The sequence below is a fragment of the Notechis scutatus genome, chromosome 7, assembly GCF_049901735.1.
Source record: "Notechis scutatus isolate UNSWTSFEM ecotype Mainland chromosome 7, rNotScu1.2, whole genome shotgun sequence".
NCBI classification, from domain to species: domain Eukaryota; kingdom Metazoa; phylum Chordata; class Lepidosauria; order Squamata; family Elapidae; genus Notechis; species Notechis scutatus.
Window position 1 is genome coordinate 6,565,408 of NC_142015.1, and position 27,169 is coordinate 6,592,576.

Here is a 27,169-nt window from a genome sequence, read left to right on the forward strand (position 1 = left end):
CAGGACGGGAGACGGGAGAAAGGCTACAAGATGATGGTCCCTCCCTTAAGGCAGGGGTCCCCAACCGCCGGTCCGCGGACCGGTACCGGCCGCGGAACAAGTCTTACCGGGCACGCTGGTTGCTGGCGCCGCCATCTTTTTGTAAAAAGTGCTTCCGGTGAGCTTTTCCGGTAGAAAGCTCACCGAAGCACTTTTTGACAAAAAGATGGCGGCGCTCAGCATCGTGAGCTTTTCCGGGTAGAAAGCCATTTCTACCCAAAAGCTCACCAGAGCGCTAGCGCCGCCATCTTTTTGATGAAAAAGTGCTTCCGGTGAGGTCACCGGAAGCACTTTTTCGTCAAAAAGATGGCGGCGCCCAGTTGATGCTGGTACCGGGCGCGGCGCCCAGCTGATACCGGTACCGGGCCGCGGCGTCAAAAGGTTGGGGATCCCTGCCTTAAGGGATAAAAGCCAGCCCTCAGAGGGGGGGTTCTTTGCAGGAAGCAAAGAAGTTCTTGCACTTCAAGTCTTGTGGAAGTTCGGACTATCCTGGTTTGTGTTTGGAGACTTTTGGTTTTGATTATTTCTTTGCAATTTAATCTACTGTTCTTGGTAGCCCTGCACATCCATGGCAAGGCTTCTTCTTATCTGGGACAATTAGTTTGTAATAGCGTTTTACTGTGAATGAACGGAATTCACAGAGAAGCATTAAAAAGGTTTTGCTTTTATCTCTGTTTGGTGTTTGTTTGCTTTGAACGAGGCTTAGGTCAGAACAGTGCCCTTAAAAACTTGCTTAGTTAGCATTTACGGACAGCATTTACTCTTACAAGGATGTAGAGACAACGGTTGGGCTGCAGAAACTTCAGAGCTTGGCGGCTCCATGGTAGGTGTCAAGTTGAGAGTAGGAGGGCATATTACGGTCTCTTGAATTGTGGCTTGCAAATTGTGGGAAACACTGAAACATGATTTACCTATCTAGTAGCTGAGTTTACATCACAAGTTAAGGCAAAGGCAGAGAAAACCATGTTAAGGTGCATAAACCAGGCAATTATTAACAGATTAAGAGAGTTAGAAGGGACCATGTAGGTCATCTAGTCTAGCGGTCGCTAACCAGTGGGCCGTGAGAAAATTTTGGTGGGCCACAGAGAAATGTTACCCCCAGAGCACACCCCCCAAAGCAATTAATCCAGGCTGCACAGAAACACAAGGCTGCATCGCCCACATGGCCCGCGGGAACCCTCCCCACCCATTCACTCCTTACACGGCAAACTTGCCTGATAAGTTGCTATTTTTCCTTTTTCCGACCATCAGCTGTTCTGCAAATTTTATGTGACAGACTGAGCTAGCCAATGGCAGATAGATAGATCACTGGATGGTTCTGTAATTCTGTGAGCAACTCAATCTGCCTGCCTGCTTTGCCTGATTTTGGGTAAAAATTGCTCTTTTTTATATAAAAAAATTCAATATTTACATACATGGTGTGTTGTGAGTTAATTTTATGAGTTTGCTTGCTAGCAAATTTTATGTGACAGACTGAGCTAGCTGATGGCAGATAGATAGATATCTAAATGAATCTGTGATTATGTGAGCAACTCAATCTGCCTGCTTGCTTTGCCTGATTTTGGGTAAAAGTTGCTCTTTTTTTATAAAAAAATCAATATTTATATAAATATTTATAATATTTACATACAAGCCATGCCCAGCCAGTCACCTGACCACCAAGCCACAGCCACAAATTAGGCCATGCCGACAGAACCAGTTAGTGGTCCCTGAGATTTAAAATTATGAGTGTGGTTGTCCCTGAGGTCCAAAAGGTTGGTGACCCCTGATCTAGTCCAAGCAGGAGACCTACACCATCCCCAACAAATGGTGGTCCAATCTCTTCTTGAAAGCCTCCAGTAATGAATCTCCCACAACTTCTGTTCCATTGGTTGATTGTTCTCACTGTCAGAAAGTTTCTTCCTTATTTCCAGGTTAAATCTCTCCTTGTTCAGTTTCCATCCATTATTCCTTGTCTGGCCTTCAGATGCCTTGGGAAATAGCTTGACCTCTTCCTCCTCTCTGTGGCAGCCCCTCAAATACTGGAAGACTGCTATCATGTCTCCCCTGGTCCTTCTCTTCACTAGACTAGCCAGGCCCAGTTCCTGAAACCTTTTGTTGTATGTTTTAGCCTCCAGTCCCTTGACAATCCTGATTGCTCTTCTCTGCATTTTTTTCTAGTGTCTCAACATCTTTTTTATAGTGTGGTGACCAATTATGCTAGATTCCATTGTCTAGCATTGTGATTTTAAAAAGTGCAATAATCTGCAGAAAGTATTTTGAACCTTTGGAAAGTGCCATGTATTTGGCTGATGATTGTCCCTAAGGCTTTGTGGAAGGAAAAATGTGTGAGAAAGGGCTCATTTTCTGATATCGCACAGTTGGTTGGCCTTGGCTTTTAGGCTGGTCTCCAGAATCCGCTGCCCTTCAGAAATTGTTGAGGTTGCAATTCCTCTTCACCGAGTTGTCTGAAAATTCTCAGGGTGGCAGTTCCAAGAAATCTGGAAAGTCCACTGGGGAGGAACTTACTCTAAAATGCAGTGTTTCCCCACTTGGTTAGTTTTAAGATGGGTGGACCTCAACTTGTAGAATTCCCCACCAGCGAAGCCAGCACCCACCCTAAAACTTCCAAGGGTGATTGTATGTGGAGATTCTCAGTCATCCAGATCATAGTTGTCTCCAAAGTACCCTGTTTCCCTGAAAATACGACCTACCCTGAAAGTAAGTCCTAGCTTGATTTTTACATGTGCGCCCAATATAAGCCCTACCCCCAAAATAAGCCCTAATGAAGATCCTGCCCACTCCAGAGTGCACAGGTAAAAATTAAGCTAGGGTAGGGATGGGTGGTGGTGGAACTGCCTACTTACCTTTGGACAGTTGTAGCCAGGCCTCACACACCCCAACACCTGCCTTGCCGGCCCATTTCTTCTGCAGCTGGCAAGGCTGGCAAGGCTTTCCTGAAGGCCTCTGTAGCTGAGAACAAAGCTCTGGATGGATCCAGAGCTCCCTTATCAGCTGCAGACGCCTTCAGGAAAGCCTTTCTGGCCTTGCCAGCTGCAGAAGAAGTTCCTGAAGGCCTTTGACAGCGAAAAGGAGTCCAGGGGTGACGCACACAAGTGAGGTTAGTCAGTGGATGACATCCCCCGAAAATAAGACTTGGTGCCTTTTTTGGAGGCCCCAAAAATTTATAAGACAAGGCCTTATTTTTGGGGAAACACGATACTTTTTCCAAAAGGCAACCGGGCTGTTTTTTCCTTGAGGAAGAAGAACAAAACATTTCGTTTCTCATCCAAGAAATTCATCAGTTGAAACTTCCATCCTCCCCTCACCCAATCTCCATTGTCAGTACCTATCCTCCATCCCTTCCCCCCCCCCCAACCCCATCACAACTGATGAAGTTTCTTGGATGAGAAATGAAACGTTTTGTTCTTCTTCCCCAAGGGGAAAAAAAAACCCCAGTCCAGCGGCCTTTTGAAAAAGCACTTTTGAGCACCACGGTTGAGAAACACGGCTCTAGAGCCAGGCTCTGCTGCTACTAGTCCTTGTTGCCAGATTTAGCACAAGCATCAGCTCCAAAGGACCCGATGTTTGGCCATCAACGAAACACCAGATGTGGCTTGTGATAGCTCCTCCAGATTTGACTAGCCTTTTCAGCCACAAAAGAGAAATATGATCTGTTACAAAAATCTGAGTCATTGAAAGAACTCAAACCCATCATCTTCACGAAATCATTCTGAACTCCAAGGTGCCTGTCCGAAGGTAAAGATTTTAAGGCAGTCCTTATACAGATTACTAGAGTTGGAAGGGACTTTCATCTAGACCAGTGATGGCTAACCTATGACATGCGTGTCACTCGTGACACGCCGAGGCACTTTGACTGACACGCCTGTTGGTGTGGGGAAAACCTGCACATTTAGAGGCTGCCTGTGCTCTGCTCCAATCCCTGCTCCCTGCTTGTTGCGTGGAGGCGTGGTGTCACCGCTGCCGCAAGATCTTTGCAACAGAGAACCAGTTTTAACCGCCATAAACTGAGGTTTGTCAGTTTCATTACCTCAGGAACGCTACAGGAGGAAAGGAGATCCATGAGGTTCACAACCCTGTAAGGTGGCCTTCCGATCCCCACATCCTGCACCTGCAGCCCTGAGACCAGGGAGACGAGTTTCACAGCCCTGTGTGATCACCCCAGCCCAGTCCGTCATAAACCAAATTATTGATATTTCTTGAAGTGACACACGACCCGAGGAAGGCTACACTTTTTCCCGATTTTCGACACACCAAGCTGAAAAGGTTAGCCATCACTGATCTAAACCAACCCCCCCTTGCCCAAGCTGGAGACCCTACACCATTTCTGACATATGACAGTCCAGTCTCTTCTTGAAAACCTCCAGTGATGGAGCTTCCACAACTTCTGAAGGTTGTTTCATGGGTTGACTAGTCTCACTGTCAGAAAATTTCTCCTTATTTCCAGGTTGAATTTCTCCTTGACTTACAACCATTTGCTTAGTGAGTGTTTGAAGTTAACAACAGCACTGAAAAAAAGTGACATGATAGTTTTTCACACTTATGACTCTTGCCGCATCCCCATGGTCACAACATGATCAGTATTCAAGCATTTGCTCTGACCCAAACCTTGTTCCAAGGAAACAAACACGAAACACAGGTAACAGCAAAACCTTGTAATGATTCTTTTTCGAATTCCGTTCCTTCATGGTTCAAAGGCTGTTTCCAACTCATTGTCTCTGATAAGAACGAGCCTTGCCAAGGTTGTGCAAGGCTGCCAAGAATTCTAGATAAAGTTACTAAGAAATATTTCAAACACAAGGAGTCTCCAAACACAAACTAAGAGAGTCCAAATGTCCACCAGGCTTGAGTGCAAAAACTTCTTAGCTTCCTGCAAAGAACTCCGGTTTCTCAGCTGGCTTTTATCTCTTACGAGAGGGGCTATTACCTTGCAACCTTACTCCTGAGTCGCCCGTGCTGCTGCAGCTGCTTTTTCCTTCGAGCAGCCTTGTGCACACACGCACTGGGCACAGGCTCCACGGGGTCCTCTTCCTCACTGCTGCCAGCCTCCACAATCTCCGAAGGCAGCATTCCTCTCCCTGATGGTCCTGGCCCCATCCCTGCATCAAACTGTTGCAATCTGTCACACGCAGGCCCCTCATCTGAGTCCTCACTCTCCGTGACTTCAGCCGTTCCCACCTGCTACCAGCAAACCACAACAGCACTTGGCAACTGGCATGTATTTATGACTTAATAACTGCAGTGATTCACTTAACAAGGGTGGCAAGGAAGTTTGTGAAATGAGGCAAAACTCACTTAACAACTCTCTTGCTTAGCAATGGGAATTTTGAGCTCAGTTGTATATTGCAAAACCCGTTAAGCTCTTTAGAAGAGCGACAAGGTCCTTGTGACCTCTTTGTGTGGGAGACCAGTAACATTGCGCACACCATTATGTCATCAAGCAAATGCCGTGAGTTAGGTTGTGTTGTTTGTGCCACAACACCACGGCACACATGGCATTGGTGGGAGGTTTATTCCATAGCTCAGTTCCTTAGAAACGTTTCCACATTTTTGCTCGGCAACATCTGGAAGGCAGTGCGTTCCACTGCTTCTATTACCCATGCTTTAAAAAAAAAACACGCATCAGGAAAAATGGTTCTTGGAGTATTGACTTATTACGGGCTGTTTCTGCTTAACAGTCAGTGAAACTGTCCCTGAGGTCTTCATCCAACATAGTTTGGCTAGTATTAACCTGTGTCTTCACATGCTTTTACTCATGAATCTATAAAACAGATTTAAAAAGGCACAACCGAAGTGATACAATCACCAAAAAAGGAGTAAAAAGGATGTATCTTCTTCTTTGACATTTAATGACCCCATAATCCCTTATGGGGTGGAGTCAGGCAACTGATTGGAGCTGAGTATTTACTGGCCAGATGCCTTTCCTGTTGCCAACGTGGAGTCGTCTCCCCCCCCCCCAGCAGATATAGTCTCATAGTGCCCAGAGAGAGAAATATCTGCCTCTACCTAGGATTGAACTCACAGCCTCCTCTTTGTGAGGCAAGAACTCCACCTCTAGACCATCGCACCACTCAACAAAAAGGATGTATGATCCTGATAAAAACAAACTAACAAGGAAGGAGAAAGGATCTCTGCAGTATTATTAAAAAGAAACAAGAAATCTAGCTCTGTATTTTTAAGTGTTAATAGAAACCATATACAGGTAGTTTTCAACTTTCAACAGTTTGTTTAGTGACTGTTCAAAGTTACAATGGCACTAAAAAAAACCTGGCTTATTTCATATTTACGACTGTTGTAGCATCCCCATGGTGATGTGATTAAAATTCAGATGCTTGGCATGTGGTTCATTTTTATGATGGTTGAAGAATTCTGGGGTGATTGATTTTTGCAAATTTCTGACAAGCAAAGACAATGGGGAAGCCAGATTCACTTAACAACCATGTTACTAACCTAACAAATATGGCAAGAAGAAGTCTTAAAATGGGGCAAAACTCACTGAACAAATGTCTGATTTAGCAACATAAATTTTGGGCTCCATGACGGTTGTAAGTCGAGGATTACTGTGATGACCCAGGGTGGGATACAAAATAAACACAGTCACAAGGAACAGGTGAAGCCCCTTTTATTCCTTCACTTTGCTTCAAAGCTCCAAATATCCTTGACTGGAGACAAGAAAACTCCCACACGAGCAGTTACCAGGAGGAGGAAATGCTGTTTAAATTATAAAGAGTAAAAAACAACACAAACCAGGCAAGATAAGGGCTGGTGGACGTCCACAGATAACAGAACACACACTGGGAAGGGTGCCAAACTCAGAGAGGAACCATAAACTAGAGATATTTCCACACTTTGTTTCCAGCACTCACCCATAAGCATTTCCATCCTCTTATTCAGTTGTGACAGCTGCAGCCCATGAAAAGGATCAAGGCCCTCTCCTCCCAAGTAGACCACACCTCTCCCTTATCCTATCCTCCCTGTGTGCCCTAGGATGGAGAGGGGATGGGCCTGGGTCTTCCTCTGACTGCCCAGCCAGCCTCTGTCCTTCCCCAGCCTCCTCCACAACCTCCTGAGCCACACTTCCACTCCCTGTCGGCTGTTCCTCCTCTCCCTCAGAGTCAGTCTCCACCAGAGGCATGACACTTATCTATATAGCTCATTGCTCCACCTTTTCATTTCTGCAATTAGTATTAATCTTGATTAGTGTGTTGTGACTTAGCATGACATATTGAGCTCCATGGGAATCCAGAAAATGAGACGGTTCCATCAGCAGCTTTGGCGTGTTATATAAACATAATCATTGATTTAGTGTTTTTTTACAACCTGAATAATCACCGTGGTTTTTGTGTGAAGGAGCATTCAACTATAAATTTATTCTGAAAAACAACGATTATGCAAAATAAGGAGGTGAGAGGTCCCCAAAGGAGCAGGATAAACCGTTGAGTACAACTCGTTTGCATAATACACAGTCCTTCCCTTTTTTTAAAAAGAAAATGTCAAGCTACAGAGCCTCTTTCACTGTTAACTAGTACAAAAACAAAAATTACTTGTTGACTAAAACATCAATGAATAATCTGGCGCATTATTCACTTGCTCATTTTGCTAAGGCAAAACTTTTTATCTTTTTTTGGGGGAAAGCGGAGTTCCATGGCTTTCTAGATCAGGATTTAAACGTCAGTTTTAATCTTCAATAATATTTGAAAAACTGCAGGATGGAGATGGTGTCCTGCCTAGCTATGGAGATTGTCTTGAGAGGATAACTCTCAGTATATTATTTGGAGACAGGTCCATCTGTAATTCCAAGATACTGCAATCGAGGAATGTTGTTTATGAAATTAAGGAAATGCCGTGGAGAATGGCGTGAAAGTACTGGATGTGAGTGGTTGCTGACTTAGAAAACTATGAATAACTATGATTCCTATGAAAGCATTCTAGTGTAGGAAATCTAGGTTCTAGATCTCTGCGGGACTTTGGATCAGATTGTCTTTCCTGTCCCAGGAAGCCTTAGGATCTACTCCTTCTACTCCTTCTTCAGATATGAAAGCTTCCTGAGAGATTTTGGGCCATCCTCCGTTGCAGCCCAAAACCTAGCAAGGTCTAGTGGTGACGGTGCTGGATGGAGAGGAAAGACCCAGAATCTTGGAATATTTTTATTTATTTATTTTGTCAAGCGATTATAAGATAACAGGTATAATTATAACATTGTTATGAATACATGAAATGGGTACATATAAGAAAAATTAAAAAAAAAACAGTAGGACAGGGACGGTAGGCACGTTGGTGCGCTTATGCACGCCCCCTACAGACCTCTTAGGAAAGGGGTGAGGTCAATAGTAGACAGTCTAAGGTTAAAGTTTTGGGGGTTTGGGGAAGAAACCACAGAGTCAGGTAGAGTATTCCAGACATTGACCACTCTGTTGCTGAAGTCGTATTCCTGCAATCAAGTTTGGTGCAGTTTACCTTGAGTTTGGATCTATTGTGTGCTCTTGTATTGTTATGGTTGAAACTGAAGTATTAATTGACAGGTAGGACATTGCAATATATAATTTTATATACTATACTTAGATCGGACCGAAGGTGGCATAGTTCTAGGTTTTCTAGGTCTAGAATTTCAAGTCTGGTGGCATAAGGTATTCTGCAATGAGTAGAGGAGTGGAGAACTCTTCTTGTGAAATATTTCTGGACTTTCTCAACTGTGTTAATATCAGATACGTAATGCGGGTTCCAGACTGATGAGCTGTATTCAAGTATTGGTCTAGCAAATGTTTTGTATGCTCTGGTTAGTAGTGTGATATTACCAGAGAAAAAGCTATGTAGGATTAGGTTAACAACTCTTAATGCCTGTTTGGCTACGTAGTTACAGTGGGCTCTAGCACTTATAGAATAATAGCCTGCTGAATGCCACCTCTGGTCCACCATCTGAAGGGTACCTGTGCCGCAGCTTCTTGGCCTTTTGGTTAAGATCAAGTATAGTATCTTGCACCTCTGAAGATGAAGCATGAGGTTTCAGAAGGCCTTATGCAAGCTCCCTCTCCATGTCACCTCTTTTAACCTCCTGCTCCCCTGATAAATTAAGAGGCAGCAGTAAACAGGAACCCCATGTTTTCCATCCCTTTTCATTTCCATAGGGTGCTGCGTGAGCCACCTCTTCCACACAGTAGGACTGTGATCTCCATTGTGCTAGCTGACGCCTTCTTGAGAGTTTCACTTCGTGCTCCATCATCACCTGAAAAAGAAAGTGCAGGCATTGGCATCTGCCCAAAATGGCAGGGTCTCGATGTCAGGTCTGGGCAGGTTTCCAAGGAAGCTTCTATTTTTGCACGGTTGCTGAAATTTTAGTCTAACCTGCTAGAAGGCATGTTAGTGACCAAGGCAAGCCTGTGTGAGCTGTATGCGATCAAAAGACTTGAGGGGTAAGATGTGTGCGTTGCACATGAAGTTCAGCCATCCCAGTTGTGGTTTCAGGCTTCTTGCAATAGGCACCACCAGCCAGCGATGGTTTATTTGACATATCACAGTTAAAACAAACCACGGCACAATGAAATAAAGGAATATCATGCAGGGGAATAAGATTTCTGGGGTCAGTTGGGACTACCCTTACATTGGGTGCCTAATTGAGGCCTTTGTGGATCAATCCATCCAGAGTCTTCAACAAGATACCAGTTTCAGCCCACAAAGGATTACATTACATTAGATTAACAGAGTTGGAAAGGACCTTTTTTTAAACCAAGTTTTTTATTTTATTCTACCTATACACATCAATACATGAACAGTGTAGCACCTAAGCATCAAACGTTTTGGTTCAGACAAAAATAATAACATTAATCATATCTCTAATGTTAATACACATATTTGTAAATTATAATCTTTCATTATGTAATTATTTAATATTGAGTTGGAAGGGACCTTATAAGTCATCTAGTCCAACCCACCGCCCAAGCAGGAGACCCTACACCATTTCTGTCTGACAGATGGCAGTCCTGTCTCTTCTTGAAAGCCTCCAGAGATGAAGCTCCCGCAACTTCTGAAGGCAACTTCTGTTCTGTTGGTTGATTGTTCTCGCTGTCAGGAAATTCCTCCTTATTTCTAGCTTGATACCCATGCTTTGCTACAAAAGTATGTGATCAGGCTTAGTTTTGGGGGAGGAAAATAAGGGGAAAAAATTCTGCCTACCAGAGGTATTCATCTGGCTAGCGTCTTGTCAGTATGTGAGAGAGTTGAGGCCTGTTTGGAAACTGAAACATGGAAACTGAAACTGTATTTGCTGTGTGAGCAAGAAGGAGACAGGAAGGAGCCTGGACTTGGTTTAGCTGGTTCTGTACTAAATCTGATTGGTGCTGTGAAACTGAAACTGAAACTCCTCTCCCCTGCTTGTGTTTTGCATTTGGAAGAGATTTCTTTTCAGGTGGGGAGGGGGAGTAGAACTCCTTAGCATCAGAGTGTGTTAATAATAATATATACAAAATACTAATGATCTGGTGGTCATTTTGAAAAAATCCTTTCTTAGTGAGCACCTAGAAGTCAAGATTCAACATTTCAAGTTTTATAGGCTTTACGGTTCTGGAGATTTTGTGATGATACGTTGAGTGGTATTTCACTTTTATATAGAAAGATAGAATCTCTCCTTGTTCAGTTTCCATCCATTATTCCTTGTCTGGCCTTCAGGTGTTTTGGAAAATAGCTTGACCCTCTTTCTCTCTGTTGGAGCCCCTCAAATATTGGAAGACTGCCCTCCTGTCTCCCCTGGTCCTTCTCTTCCCTAGACTAGCCAGGCCCAGTTCCTGCAACCGTTCTTCATAGGTTTTAGTCTCCAGTCCCCTAATCACCCTGGTTGCTCTTCTCTGCACTCTTTCTAAAGCCTCAATATCTGCGCTTGGTTGTGTTGCCCCTCTAACCACAACCCAGAGCTCCTGAGCAAAACCTCCATCTCTTTGCAATACCTGACACCGGAGGAGCTACATCATCTCTAAGAACCCAACATCCTAGCCTTTTTCAAAGGACTTGGTTGAGAAAGGTGAACATTAATGTTCCAGACTTCTACCCTGCAGTGGAAAAAGGCGTTGTTATAGCTCAGATTGAGTGTGGCCCAGCAAGCTGAGGAGTTAGCACGTGCTCAGAACTTTTCTGTGCATTCCAGAACATCCTGTGCTTCAGCTTCTGTGGTTGAAAGATGGTTAGTAATCTCCACCCCCAACTCTGGTTACAGAAGGAGAGAAGGCTGTGATGTTGTACTCCTGAACTTGATTATAGTGAGCTGTTTGGAGGACCTTTGTTTTACTGTCATCTTCTGTTTTGTGAGCTTTTGTCTAAGATGACGCTCCAGGCTTGTGTCAGCTTTCAGTGTTGTCTGATCCCATCTCGCTCCAGAGATGGGCAAGGGGAATGGATTTAACTTGGATGCAGGGTTTTTCTTCAAGAGAGGCCAGTGAAGAGGTAGGTCTCTTGAGCACGTTGCTTTCCGCCTGCAGTTGTGCAACTGGAACTCTCTAATTGTTGGACAAGAAGTACAATAAACCTACTTTAGTTTCTAAGCTTCTTGTTGATTGACTAGCCTGGCCTTGAATCCAATTTTTTATGGGGACTAGGGCATAAATTAAATTTAGAGGAACGTTTTGGGACTTGCTCTTCAGCTGCTCCAGGGGAATCCTCTCAGCCTGCAAAAAAAGAAAAACTTCAGGAGAGAATTTTTTCACTGTTCTTTTCAAGCAGAGTTTTTCCAAAGTTGAAGTCCACGTGTCTTCAATTTGCATTTTTCACTTGCTGTTCCTGGTGGATTTTCTCGGCTGGTGAAACAAGGGTGGGTTTCCTGCTTTTGTGAGGTGCGCATTGATGTTCCCATGTGGAGAATCTGCAAAGAGAAAGTAACTGTGACTTGGTTATTAGAAGGTTAGACTTCAGATTAACTTGCCAGTTGGCTGTGAAGATTGCTGGTGGATGTTGAATGGGTTGAGTGCTGTCTGTTTATCTTAGAGATTTGTTGTGAAAAGGTGAGGGGAATTATTATTATTATTATTATTATTATTATTATTATTATTATTATTATTATTGTTGTTGTTGTTGTTGTTGTTGTTGTTGTTGTTGTTGTTGTTGTATTATTATTATTATTATTATTATTATTATTATTATTGTTGTTGTTGTTGTTGTTGTTGTTGTTGTTGTTGTTGTTGTTGTCTTTTATTCATTAAACATACTTAGTCAACTGAACATCTGAAATGATCACAAATATAATTGAGTGGCGCTAATGGTTGATACATTATTATTATTATTATTAGTATTATTAGTATTAGTATTGGTATTATGGTTCATCACACCATCAGTCAGATGTTCAGACAGCACATTGTTGGAGGTATCGTGGTAGGAGGTAAGCTGTACTGTGTATTGTTATTATGGTTTGTTTCACAGTCAGCCAGATGGTTAAACGGGATTAGGCATTTTTATTCATCTATCCTTTCCAAGGACCAGAGATAAACGGATGGCGTTGTTAGGTGATGTTAAAGATGTCATTGCAGGCTATTGTAAGCTGTTCCAAGTAATGCTGCCCTTTTGCAGTTGGCTGGGGGTGATTTTGTAGTGTTCAAGTGATTGTGGCTATTACGTTTACATCTATTAGTCATCCAAGTTCAGTGGACTCTGGGCAGTAGTTGCATGCCCACTCATATAACTTCTTTGGAAGGATCAGGTAGTGATTTTGGGGTGAGAGAACCTGGCAAATGGGGGTGTGTCCCATCTTTACCTGGATACTTTAGCTGGGATATTGAAAGAAATGCTACTGGATACGCTGCCAACATTTACTGAATCAGTAGACAGTCCGTGTGGGCAGAACACCTCGCTCTTACTTTGGTAGCAGAAACTTCAGCAGTCCTAAAGCAGAAATGGATAAGTTGGACCTTTCTCTGAGGTATTCTGCTAATCTTAATGCATCATTCTTGGGCTTGTATTTTAGTCTAGTTCAAACTCTAACTTGACAGCTTTAAGACTTATGGACTTCAACTCCCAGAATTCCTCCTCCAGTCATGTTTGCTCAGGAATTATGGGAGTTGAAGTGCACAAGTCTTAAACTTGCCTTGAAATGTATGTCAAAGAAAGTCCACCATATTCAATATTTGTAATGTTTATTTTCAATAAAAAAAACTTGCCAAATTTGAAGACCCTTGGTCTAGTTAAAGGAGTACAGGTACAGTTCTTCCTTCCTTCCTTCCTTCCTTCCTTCCTTCCTTCCTTCCTTCCTTCCTTCCTCCCTCCCTCCCTCCCTCCCTCCCTCCCTCCCTCTTTCTTTCTTTCTTTCTTTCTTTCTTTCTTTCTTTCTTTCTTTCTTTCTTTCTTTCTTTCTTTCTTTCTTTCTTTCTTTCTTTCTTTCTTTCTCTTTTCTTCCTTCCTTTCACTTTCTCCTTCCTTCCTTTTTTATCTCTCTTTCCTCCTTTCCTTCCTCTTTCTCTCCTTCCTTCCTTCCTTCCTTCCTTCCTTCCTTCCTTCCTTCCTTCCTTCCTTCCTTCCTTCCTTCCTTCCTCTTTCTTTCTCTCTCTCTCTCCCTCTCTCCACTTCTTTACCAGAGACTCCGAATGATGTACACAGTGTTGATGTATCTCAACCTCAGCAATTTTAAGATGTTTACACTCCCAGCTCCCAGAATTTCCCAGTCAGTATGCTGGCTAGGGAATTCTGGGAGTTCAAAGTTGCCAAGGTTTACAAACAGTGTTTATGAGGATTATAAACAATACCTTTAATGGCAATTCGACGGAGTTTTGTGCCACATATGACTTTGCTATTGTGGGAACATTTGTGCATGGCCCTTCCGCAAGAATACGGATGCCCACGGTAATGGTATGTATTACCCGTGTTTCCCTGAAAATAAGACCCTGTCTTATATATTTTTTGCCACCAAAAAAAAGGGCACCCGGTCTTATTTTCAGGGGATGTCATCCACTGACTAACCTCACTTGTGTGCTTTGCCCCCAGCCTCCTTTTCACCTGTCAGAGGCCTTCAGGAACTTCTTTGCAGCCAGTAAGACTTTCCTGAATGCTTCTGCAGCCAATAACTGAGCTCCGGATTGATCTGGGGCTCTGTTATCAGCTACAGAGGCCTTTAGGAAAGCCTTGCTGGCTACAGAAGAAATGGGCTGGCAAGGTAGGTATCGGGGTGTGTGAGGCCTGGCTACAACTCTCCAAAGGTAGGGCAGGTCCACCCCACATCCCCACCCTAGCTTAATTTTTACCCAGACACTCTGGAGTGGGTGGGATCTTGATTAGGGCTTATTTTAGGGGTAGGTCTTAATATTGAGCGCATGTGTAAAAATCAAGCTAGGGCTTACTTTCAGGGTATTTTTGGGGAAACAGGGTATGTCAGGATTTCCAGCCTTGATGGGTAGCCAATACTTTGGGTCCAGCTGACACTCAAAATCACTTACTTCCTCCTCTTAGCCCTGTCTTGTCTGTTCTCACTACCATATGTGAAACTGAGAAGGAATCTTTTAATACCTACCATGTCTGTCACACTGAAGCGACTTCCTTCCTTTCCCATAACGCACTACCAGCTTAACTAACTTTAGAAAAACAAAAGAGAAACTTCTTATTTATAGTTTGCAAATGTTGCCTGCTCCAAAAGGTGCAGCTTTAATTTCCTTTTAATTGTACACCACCCAAAGCCATTTTGCGCGGGAGGGCGGCCATGTAAACATGATTAATAAAGAAATAAATGAAATAATTATGCATCTTTAATCTCGTGGTTGCACAGCTCTCTCTGTGGGGGCTTCCCTCGGGGAAAACTCAGATGCAGCTGTGGCTTGAAAGCATCCCTTCTCTCCTTAGTCTAAGGGTTTAATAAATATTTATATTATTTTATGATGACAGAACTAGAGATAATAAAGCTAATGTAACAATGGGATGGCCTGCTGGTTAAAGGGCACAGGGACTTGCCTTCTACAGAATCAAACCACTGCTCCATCTGACTCAGTATTGTTTATTAGCAGTGAGAATTATCCAACTCATATAATAAACCTATTCATAAATATATGCTGGAATGACTTATGTATATAAATACTATTAAAAAACCCTTCATCCTGGTTACCAGGAAGGTATTGGAAATAAAACTTCTTCATTTGCTATTAAAGAACTGGGAGCCTGAATTTTTGCTTCCAACAACCACTGATCTGCTTTAAGAAATAATACAGATAATTCTTAACTTACAATGGTTTATAGGGTGACCATTCAAAGTTACAATGGCACTGATAAAAGTGACTGATGACCTTTTTTCCCCACACTTATCACTTTTGCCGCATCCTCTGCATTTGCAATTTGTATTGGCATATTCACATCTGTGCCTTTTCTGTCCTCTGTTTGGCGTATCGCATTCAAATTGACGGTGCTAATTCTGCTTCCCAAATTACGGAACCGTGGTGAAAAAAGGATTCCTTGAGAAACTCCAGACATGGAAGGGAAAAATGAAAAACCCAGTTATTGTATAATCTAGAAAAGCAAAAATGACTCATTTACATTTCCCCTACATTTTAGGGATAGTCTAATAATAGATTTTTCAAAAATTTCCTTTAAAAAGGGGAAACGCTTTGAATTCTCTTAGGGACTTGCCCTCCGGCTGCCAGTCGGCGGGTGGATTTGGATTTGCATTGGGAAACTACCAGCAAGGCAAGGAAATGGGGTCAAATGGGGAATTAGCCTTGAGTCACTGCATAGTCGCAAGAGATCTAGGACTGGCCCCCTACAGGTTCTTCAAGGGAAGACAAGCAATCTGGCAAGATTCTTGTATTGTAGGTAGAATATTTATTTTATTTATTTGTTTGTTCGTTTGTCAAACATGTACAAGATAACAAGTATAAGCATGAATATAAAAAGGAACAAAGGAAGTAAATACAGATAACTGGGGACAGTAGGACAGGGACGGTAAGCACTCTGGTGTGCTTATGCTCACCCCCTTTAGGGACCTCTTAGGAATGGAGAGAAGTCCACGACAGACAGTTTGAGGTTGAAGCTGTGAGGATTCGAGGCTGTAACAACGGAGTCAGGAAGCGCATTCCAGGCGTTGACCACTCTGTTGCTGTAGTCGTATTTTCTGCAATCAAGTTTGGAGCAGTTGACCTTGAGTTTGTATCAATTGTTTGCCCGTGTATTATTGTGATTGAAGCTGAAGAAGTCATGCAAGATGTTATAGCAGATAATTTTGTTTACTTTGCTTAGATCGGACCTCAGGCAGTGTAGTTCTAGATTGTCCAGGCCCAAAATTTCAACCCTGGATGCATAGGGAATTCTATTGTAAGTATTTTCTTTTATTTATTTTATTTGGTTTGTCCATTGCTTACAAGATAATAGGTATAAGTAAAAAACATAGTTATGAATACATGGATACATATAAGAAAAATAAAAGAAACAATGGAACAGAGACGGTAGGCACGTTGGTGCGCTTATGCACGCCCCCTACAGACCTCTTAGGAAAGGGGTGAGGTCAATCTAAGATTAAAGACAATCTAAGGTTAAAGTTTTTGGGGTTTGGGGAAAAAAAAAAACCACAGAGTCAGGTGGAGTATTCCAGACATTGACCATTCATTCTGTTGCTAAAGTCATATTTCCTGCAATCAAGTTTGGTGCGGTTTACCTTGAGTTTGTATCTATTGTGTGCTCTAGTGTTGTTATGGTTGAAGCTAAAGTATTCATTGACAGGTAGGACATTGCAGGTGGGAGTGGAATATTCTTCTTGAGAAATACCTCTGAACCCGCTCAGTTGTGTTAATGGCTGATATACAGTGCGCCAACTTGAACTGGTTGTTTGTGACTGGCAATTTCAGGAGGGTCAAAGAAGGTGAACCCTTGGCATGGAGGTGGTTTTTAACCCAAAGATAGCAAGGCTTTTTCCCACTGCTTGTGAACCGTTTTTATTACGCAGAACAATTTGGACTTATCCTTCAGTCAAAAGATAATAGATGAAAATGCCCTCTGGATAAACCTTTTAATACAGGTAGTCCTTGACTTGTGACTGTTTGTTTAGCCATTGTTTGAAGTTAGGACAGCACTTATGGCAGTAGCAGTGTCTCTACATTCTTGGGTAAAGCTTGCATTTACACATGATCACCATTTGGGACCATATCCCAGCTATCTTCCGACATGGAAAGTCAATGGAGAAGTTGGCAGGGAAGGTCACAAATTGCAGTCCCACGATGTCTCCCTCAATGACCATTAACCACTGAAACAACAAAAAAAAATGTGAAATTGGGTGTGGTTACATGACTTAATGACTTGCACTGCTTAATGATGAAATTTTCTGGCCCCATTTGTGGGCAAAAGTCAAGGGTTATCGGTACATGAAAAAATAAACCAATTATAACTTCTATTTGGGATAGTTGTTTTCTTCCACCAATCAAGCGTGTGTCTTCAGAACATGCATGGAGCAATCAGGGAGAAAGGGAAGCCATGGTGGTGCAGGGGTTAGAATGAAGTATTGCAGGCTAATGTCTGCTCACTGCCAGGAGTTCGATTCTGACCAGCTCAAGGTTGACTTAGCCTTCCATCCTTCCGAGGTTGGTAAAATGAGAACCCAAGATTGTTGGGGGCAATAGGCTGACTCTGTAAACCTCTCAGAGAGGGCTGGAAAGCACTGTGAAGCGGCATGTAAGTCTAAGTGCTATTGCTATTACCTAGAAGGCCATATTAGCTGAATCAACCCTGACTATCAGTGGGGCGACACATCCAGATCAGCCTCACGTCAATTGGGAGTAGCTTATTGTTCGTACAATAATAATAACGTACAATAAATCGTCTTCAAATACTGTATATACTCGAGTATAAGCCTAGTTTTTCAGCCCATTTTTTGTGCTGAAAAAATCCCCCTCGGCTTATCTCGAGTCAGATTCCCTCTGAAAAAAATGGTGTGGAGTCGCGGCCTCCGGCGGCAGCGACTCCCAAGAGCCCAGCCGGGAAGGGAAAGGCAAAAGCGCTTTGCCTTTCCCTTCCCGAGGCGGCGGGACTGGGGCCGCTCCGGCGGCAGCGACTCCCAACAGCCCCAGCCAGGAAGGGAAGGCAAAAGCGCTTTGCCTTTCCCTTCCCGAGGCGGCGGGACTGGGGCCGCGCCGGCGGTAGTGACTCCTGACTCAGGGGGCCTCCGAGGGAGGGGAAGAGAGTGACTCCTGCCTCCCGCTGTCATCATCATCTTCTTCTTTTGGGTTAGTGAATCAATTAAACCTTTCATGATAGTGAGATCGTTTCCCAAATTAATTATTTTTATTTTTGAAATTTACCAGTAGCTGCTGCATTTCCCACCCTCGGCTTATACTCGAGTCAATAAGTTTTCCCAGTTTTTTGTGTAAAATTAGGTGCCTCGGCTTATATTCGGGTCGACTTATACTCGAGTATATACGGTAATCCTCTAGAGATTTCTAAAGGAAGGAGAACAAAATGTAAATTACAAAATAACTTTAAAATGCCTAGACTCTACAGGAATGTGCTGTAAGCTGAGAGCACAAAATTGGTAGCATTGGCCCCAGCTATACTGAAATGGAACGAACCCTCCATAGTCCAATGGCCAACACGGAGAAGATGTCTTATGGTGAAATCTCCTGGCAAGACTATCTACACCAGAGGCTCCTCTGAAGGTTGTATGGCCGCTTATAGTAGGAAGGTACATAGAGACACACCCCTTCTGGAATTGTGACCAAGCCATGTAAACCTTCAATGGGTCAGAGCTCCAATGTGACCAGGCAACCAGTGAAGCTGTTTTTTTCAGAATCTGATAAAATTTATGTCTGGTTGCACTGGTTAAAGATCTGCAATTGTGCTGAGCATTGTTCGTGAATCATCTTCATGGGTATTTCAATCTTCAATGCATCATAGGTCATTTTCTCTATCAAGATCAAAATCTGCAAGTGGGGCATGACATCATGGTCACAGTCTCACTCATTGTGTGCACAGACAAAGGGTGGGACTCTGATTGTGAGCTTGCATTCATCATCCAGCAAATTTTGAGAAAGTTTGCAAGATCTCCCAAGCTTTCCTGCCATGCAGATTTGCGGGGGATCACAATTCTTGGCATTTTCCAGGCTCACAATGTCTTCCATCACATCAGATTCTTGTTTTCTTCTGCAAAAGGCCTGTGGGATTTAGCCTGAGTAAACCTTTAGCAGAACATTCTTTGAAGAAGACCATTGAAAGTATTTGTTCTACAATCTTTTCTAGGAAATAACTATGCAAATATAAGAATGTGTACAGTGTAGGGCAGCCTTCAATTGCATCAGACCACAACTTATAAAGTTCCCAGCTATCATAGTGATGGTTGGGGGAAGGTTTGGGTAAGGGTTATGAATTAAGTAGTCCCCATTTTTAATTTTCATTTTGCCTAAGAATTAATTGGGTTACCTTGGACAAGCCACTTTCTCAGTAATACTGTTTCAGAAACACCTGGGATTTATGAAAACAGATTAACAGAATTGAAAGGGACCTTCCAGGTCATCCAGTCCAACCCCCCCCACTCAAGCAGGAGACCCTACACCATTTCTGACAGATGGCAGTCCAGTCTCTTCTTGAAAGCCTCCAGTGACGAAGCTCTCACAACTTCTGAAAGCAACTTCTGTTCCATTGGTTGATCATTCTCACTGTCAGAAAATCTCTCCTTATTTCCAGGTTAAATCTCTCTTTGATCAGTTTCCATCCATTGTCCCTTGTCTGGACTACAGGTGCTTTAGAAAATAGCTTGACCCCTTCCTCTCTGTGGCAGCCCCTCAGATATTGGAACACTGCTATCATGTCTCCCCTGGCCCTTCTCTTCACTAGACTAGCCAAGCCCAGTTCCTACAACCGTTCTTCAGATGTTTTAGCCTCCAGTCCCCTAATCATTGTGGTTGCTCTTATTTGTACTTTTTCTAGAGTCTCAACATCTTTTTTATAGTGTGGTGACCAAAACTGGATGCAGTACTCTAGGTACGGTCTTATTAAGGCTTTATAAAGTAGTATTAGTACCTCACTTGATCTCGATTGTATCCCTCTGTTAATGCAACTTAAGTTTGCATTGGCTTTTTTGGCTGCTGCTGCACACTGCTGGCTCCTATTTAGCTGGTTGTCCACTAAGACTCCAAGATGCCTATCACAGTAACTGCTATTAAACTTGGTTTCACCCAATCTGTAGGTGTGCTTTTGGTTTTTCTTGCCTAAGTGTAGGACTTTATTTTTCTCTACATTGAATTTCATTTTGTTAGATAGGGCCCAGTGTTCAAATCTGTCAAGATCCATCTGGATCTTGAGCCTATCTTCTAGGGTGTCAGCTATTCCTGCCAGATTTAAGAAGTTTGCACAAATGTTAGCAGAGTTAGAATAAGATTACTGATTCCTCACATTGCTACAAAGAGTTTAAACTAACACAACATTGAATTGTCCTCAATGACTGTGGATTAAAGACTGAAAGTTATTAGGTTGCGTTGTATTGACCTCATTCAATCAGGTAGATCAGATAGAACATTAAGGCAAGATACTTCTGAGTGATTTATGCCATCCTAATAGTCATGGAAAGCCTCTCCTCGTTGTTGTTATTTAGCACAGCCATAACTGGATGTTAGAAGTTCCTAATAAGAATTTGGGTGGTGATTTATTCCAGACCAGTCAGGAAGCTCTGTTGGGAGCAATAATTTAATTGTGGACCTTGTCCAAATTTTAACACACTTAACTGTACTGTCTGCTTAGATCAACAAGTTTGGCAACTGATTAAGAATGGCTGCAGGATTTGGGTTTGGCTAGTCTAAGGAAAAGAAGAATTAGGGGTGATAGGATAGCAGTATTCCAGTACTTGAGGTGCTACCACAAAGAAAAGGAGGTCGAATTATTCTCCAAAGCACCAGAGGGCAGGTCAAGAAACAATGGTTGGAAACTAATGAAGGAGAGAAGCAACCTAGAATCAAGGAGAAATGTCCTAACAGTGAGGACAATTAACCAGCTTGCCTTCAGAAATTGTGGGTGCTCCATCGCTCAATGTTTTTATGAAGAGTCTAGATAGTCACTTATCTGAAATAGTATAGATTATCCTGTTTGAGCAGGGGGCTAGACTAGAAGTCCTCCAGCACTTCCACCAGCACTTCCACTTCCTCTTCCTCCTCCACCCCCTCCCCTCCTCCTCCTCCTCCTCCATTTTCCCAAAAGTGTTAGATTCACTTTTTTTCCCTAGATCAGCCAGGTGTGATCCATTCTGACTAACCAGTTTGAAGCCCAAGCCTAACTTCATGGGTTGGCAGAAAGTGACTGGCCCAAAGTCACTCACACTGGCTCTCAAACGTTAGTGGATGTAGACAGCACATGCATTTTAATGGTATGAGTGGAATTTTTCCTAGCATTTAGGTCAGAGGTCTTCAAACTTGGCAACTTTAAGACTTGGGAGTTGAAGTCCACAAGTCTTAAAATTGCCAAGTTTGGAGACCCCTGACTTAGGTAGATGCCTGGCCCTGGATTGGCTGTTCAAAAATGGCTGCCATGTTGAGTTTAGTCAATCCCCAAAACGCCGATGTAGAGATAAACTGGTGAGGTTCCCTAACACCCCCAAATATTTTTTCTGTGTTCTGTAATAGTTATTGAGAGCGAATGAAAACACTTTCCAACGAATACTATGTTGTGGTAACCTAGATGTTGGCACTTTGCTTTGTAGTATGCCAGTTTCCCTTTATTTTATTAAAGGAATCTTAGAAAATAAAGCAATGCAAAAATAATAATAATTGAGTACCGAGGGAGGTTCTCATAGGCTGGTATCTTCAGGGAGCACACAATATATCAATTTTTAATCCCTTCTCGACAGGTTAAGAGCACTTTTGAGAATGTGGATTAAACTCATATCATATGCCTGGCTCAAAATCCAGATTATTGTTGCTTCCTCTGTTCCTGTTGTTTATTTTCTTTAAAAGTTATGCAGACAGTTTCTAGAATGTATCTCTTTGTCTGCCTATAAAATAGATTTTTTAAAAAAAGACAAAGCTAATAATGGAAATTATTCCTTCAAAGGTTAAGAGGCTTTTCCCTTTAAAGCTACACTCCACATATACGTGGGCTCCACTCTGCAAAATTTCATGGGTCAAGAATTTTGAGGTTGCTTTCCAGCTGGGAAAAGTTATACGCCAATTTTTAATTTATCTGCTGTTTTGTTTTTGCTTTTTAAACAGCAAACAATGATAGCAGGCACAAAAGGCACAAATAGTGGGCATATTTCTTTCTGGGTTATATAGGAATATCGACAGCCGTTGTCCGAATTAAGAGTGATAAATAAAAATATTGTAACCTGTTTGTAGCCTAAATCTGATTTAATTGGTCATCCTCTGTGTTATCCTTGCATATGTGAAGAATCTTAGAGGAAACAGAAACTAAATATGAAATCTTAAGGCTGATACCACAGTCTTGTTGTCTGAAGTTGACATGGTGATATGGCCCACAAAAACAACTTGCAAACTGCTTTCTTTCCTTTCCTTTTTTTCCCTTCTCTTTGAGTCCTAAGCAAAGGAACAAGGAACAGAATAGTTTTGCTTATTCATGGCTTATTAAGTAGCCCCTAGTTGGCTGGATTCCTTTAACCACTAAGCTTAGCCTGAAAAAGCCACTTTATGTTTTAACACAATGCCTAAAGCTATATGTGGGTCACCTGAGCACACAGACCAGCTCGGGAGTATTTTATAGAACTGGGGCTGTGCAAGGTGCCTTGGCGTGGAGAAGGCCTGGCCCTCACTCTGTGTGTGTTCCTCTCCTTGCAGTGGGATGCTAACAGTGCCTCGGAATGCCTTATGTAGACCGTCAGAATCGAATTTGCGGATTCCTGGATATTGAGGATAATGAAACCTGTGGGAAGTTCCTACGTCGGTATTTCATTCTGGATACCAAAACCAACAGGCTTTTGTGGTACATGGACAATCCTCAGGTGAGTCACTCCCTCTAAGCATTTTGTCAAGTTCCTAAAAAACCCTCATTCAAGCGCCCTGGTGACGCAGTGGTTAGAATGAAGTATTGCAGGATATTCACTGCCAGCAGTTCGATTCTCACCGTCTCAAGGTTGACTCGGCCTTCCATCCTTCTGAGGTGGGTAAAATGAGGACCCAGATTGTTGGGGGCAATAGGCTGATATTGTAAACCACTTGGAGAGGGCTGTAAAGCACTGTGATGTGGTATATAAATCTAAGTGCTATTGCTATCGATATCTTATCTCTCTCTATGTCTATCTCTCTATCTCTCACTATTTCTGTCTGTCTTATCTATTAATATCTATCCAGTCTATATTTATTGTCATCTTTTTCTTTTATATCTCTATCTTCCGTCTATCTATCTATCTATCTATCTATCTATCTATCTATCTATCTATCTATCTATCATCTATCAGTCATGATCTGAATGCAGTATTGCAGCTAATTTAGCTCATTGCCAGGAGTTTAATGGCTCAAGGTTGACTCAGCCTTCCATCCTTCCGAGGTAGGTAAAATGAGGACCCAGATTGTTGGGGGCAAGAGGCTGACTCTGTAAACTGCTTAGAGAGGGCTAGAAAGTGGTATATAAGTCTAAGTTATATCTGAACTTAATCTAAGCTATTAAGGGGATAGATGAGATGGGTGCAGATTGTTTTCAATTTTCTCATGGAAGTAAGGGCCAGTTACAAATGATATTTTTGTAGATGCATGAAAGCATTTAATGCTTGTGGTTTGAACATTGTAAATGACTTTCTGTGCAAACTGTCTTTCCTCTCAAAATTACCAATAGATAGCAATTGTACTTTAATCTTTAAAATCTTCAGAATGAATGCATGTTCCTGTCCATTGTTTCTGAAACAGTCTGGAAAATTACCAAAAGATACATTTGTTTGTCTATGTGCATAACTATAGAATCAGCATAAAAGAGAAATCATTATTTCAATCATCAAATTAGATTTGGATTTAATGGACATTTGGATTTAACAGACACCTTTTCAAATGGAGAGTATCTTTTGAGTCCTACCCTCTAATTGCACTTAAATAGATCCATGCTCAGTTAAACATGTCTACAATGTTTATAGGATATTCAGACATGTGTCAGAGTTCATAACCTATTATCTCTGATAGAGATATTTATATATGTGTAACCATATAGATAATGTAGGTGATTTATATGCCAGAAAACAGACGTAAACCTAAAGTGTGTATATTTCAGTACTCAGTAAAGCCCTAATTTTATGGATCATTAGAAAAGGTTTCTTCTTAAATCCAAATGTCCATTAAATCCAAATTGATGTAATTAGCATGATTTTTTCCTTTCGATAATTTGGTGATTAACATAATGAAGTCCATTGAGTCTTATTTACTTCATTTGCAATGATACAAAATTATGCAAGCGATGCAATTATGTTGATTCTACAGTTACACAAATGGACAAATGACCGTATCTTTGGGTGATTTTCCAGACTGTTTCAGAAAAAATAGACAGGAACATACATTAATTCTGAAGATTTTAAAGATTAAAGTACAATTGAAACCAGATGTTTTCTTTTAGGAGTAAGGGAACTTTCTTTTTTATATATGACAAATGCAGGTGAAATAATTACATGCTCAAAAGTGGAAAGTGCAATAAAATAAATAAAAATAGAAAGAAGAAAAAACTTCTGATTTTGCAGCAAATGTAAGTGCAATTACAAAGTTACCTCTTATTTTATGATGACAAAAAATGCCGCCTCCTTTTTTTTCTATTATTAATTTTTTTTTCTAATAATCAAAACTGAAAGGCGTAAGTGCATTATTTTCTGTTTCATGCAAAAAGGCTGGAAGGGCTTTGCAGTCGGCCATGAATAATTGTCTTGTCTCTAATTGAGGAAACCAATTTAGCCCTCTTTGCAAGTGCCAGCATCTTCACCAACTGTTCCTCTATTGTGGGTAGCATCAAACTTTTTTCACTTTTCAGCATATAGTCATCTTGCTGCAGCTGTTATGTATTTTAAAAAATAATGTTCCATGGCTTTTTTTCTCTAGCTGTCTGCCCAAAAGAAAAGCCTCTAGTTTCAATTGTACATTTGTCTGTAAAATCTTCTGAATGAATGTATTTACTTATTGTATGTCCAAACATTTTTTGGCTTTTTTACACGTCCACCATAGATGGTAACATGTCCCTTCATGGTAATCCCACGTTCCTAATGAGAAAATCCAAGCCAGTGGTTTTCTCTGACTCATCTCATATACTGTACCTTCGCCTGTCTGAGCATCTTGGCGTGAAAACCGCAGCAAATATTTTTATCTGAGAAGCCACCGCCTCTCGCCCTCTGGGAGGAACTGAATTGGGGCTTATTTGTTCAACTTAAAAAAAAAGAGAGGACACTAAGAGTACCATCGGCAGTATTTATCAGCTTTTAGCTACTTCAGGTAGTCCTCGACTTACAATTGCAAGTCGCTAAGTGAGACAGTTTGCCCCATTTTAGTCAGTAGTAACACAGTCTTATATACATATGTACCACTTTATAGTGTTTTACAGCCCTCTCTAAGCAGTTTACAGAGTCAGCGTATTGACCCCCAACAATCTGGGTCCTCGTTTTACCGACCTCGGAAGGATGGAAGGCTGAGTCAACCTTGAGCCAGTCAGGATCAAACTTCCTGGCTGTGGGCAGAGTTAGCCTGCAATACTGCATTATAACCACTATGCCATCAGCTATTCCTTCCTTCCTTCCTTCCTTCCTTCCTTCCTTCCTTCCTTCCTTCCTTCCTTCCTTCCTTCCTTCCTTCCTTCTTCCTTCCTCCTAGCAATAGCACTTAGACTTATATACTGCTCCCATGCTTTCCAGCCCTTTACAGAGTCAGCCTTCTGGGTCTTTTACCCACCTCAGAAAGATGGAAGGATGAGTCAACCTTGAGCCAGTGAGGATCAAACTTCCTGGCTGTGGGCAGGTTAGCCTGCAATACTGCATTATAACCACTATGCCATCAACTATTCCTTCCTTCCTTCCTTCCTTCCTTCCTTCCTTCCTTCCTTCCTTCCTTCCTTCCTTCCTTCCTTCCTTCCTTCCTTCCTTCCTTCCTTCCTTCCTTCCTTCCCTTAGCAATAGCACTTAGACTTATATACTGCTTCACCATGCTTTCCAGCCCTCTCTAAGCGATTTACAGAGTCAGCCTCTTGCCCCCAATGATCTGGGTCCTCATTTTACCCACCTCAGAAAGATGGAAGGATGAGTCAACCTTGAGCCAGTGAGGATCAAACTTCCTGGCAATACAGCACTTTAACCACTGCACCAACACAGCTTGATTGCTTTCCTTCCTTCCTTCCTTCCTTCCTTCCTTCCTTCCTTCCTTCCTTCCTTCCTTCCTTCCTTCCTTCCTTCCTTCCTTCCTTCCTTCCTTCCTTCCTTCCCTCCCTCCCTCCCCTCCCTCCCTCCCTCCCTCCCTCCTCCCTTCGCAATAGCACTTGGACTTATATACTGCTTCACAGTGCTTTGCAGCCCTCTCTAAGTGGTTTACAGAGTCAGCCTATTGTCCCCCAACAATTTGGGTCCTCATTTTACCCACCTTGGAAAGATGGAAGGCTGAGTCAACCTTAAGCCAGTGAGAATCGAACCGCTGGCAGGCAGCAGAGCTAGCCTGCAATACTGCATTCTAACCGCGGCGCCCCCATGGCTCCTGCCAAAGTTGTTAAATGAATCACTGCAGTTAATAACATGGTTGTTATGTGAATCAGGGCTTCCCCGTTGACTTGGCTTGTCAGAAGATTGCCAAAGGGGATCCACCTACTCCTGGGACACGGCAACCGTTATAAATATGAGTTGGTTGGCAAGGGTCTGAATTCTGATCCTGTGATCCTGGGGATGCTGCAAGGATCATAAGTGTGAAAAACAATCACAAGTCTCTCTCTTTTTTTAGTGCTGTTGTAGCTTGGAACAGTCACTAAATGAACTAGTTGAAGACTATCGGGGTGGGCTTCAAAATTTTTAGCAATGGTTCTTTGCCCGGTTGCTGGGTGGGCGTGGCCATGGTGGGAGTGGCCTAGTCGACCTCCTGCACCACGGTGATGGGGGGGTTGTCCTCCCTGAGGTCCAGAGGCTTTTCTCGAGCCTCCAGGATGCGAAAAGGGCCTCCCTGGGCTCCAGAGGCAAGAAACGGGTCCATTTTCAGCCTTCCAGAGCCTCCGGGAGGCCTATTTTTCACCCTCCCCGAGCCTTCATGCAGGCCCTGTACTT

At 42.5% G+C, this 27,169-nt stretch overlaps 1 protein-coding gene across 3 annotated transcripts in view; it reads left to right on the forward strand.

The window, feature by feature from the left end:
- The window catches only part of PLEKHA2 (pleckstrin homology domain containing A2), a 97,390-nt gene that overhangs the window by 24,230 nt on the left and 45,991 nt on the right, over positions 1-27,169 (forward strand). For 2 of the 3 annotated variants that reach the window (XM_087969924.1, XM_087969922.1), the window contains exon 2: positions 22,749-22,912. In XM_087969924.1, coding sequence (XP_087826050.1) covers positions 22,772-22,912 — 141 coding nt within the window. In that variant the 5' untranslated portion in view covers positions 22,749-22,771. Of the gene's footprint in view, positions 1-11,269; positions 11,470-22,748; positions 22,913-27,169 lie in introns of those variants that run through there. The other variant, XM_087969923.1, reaches the window with a different exon arrangement.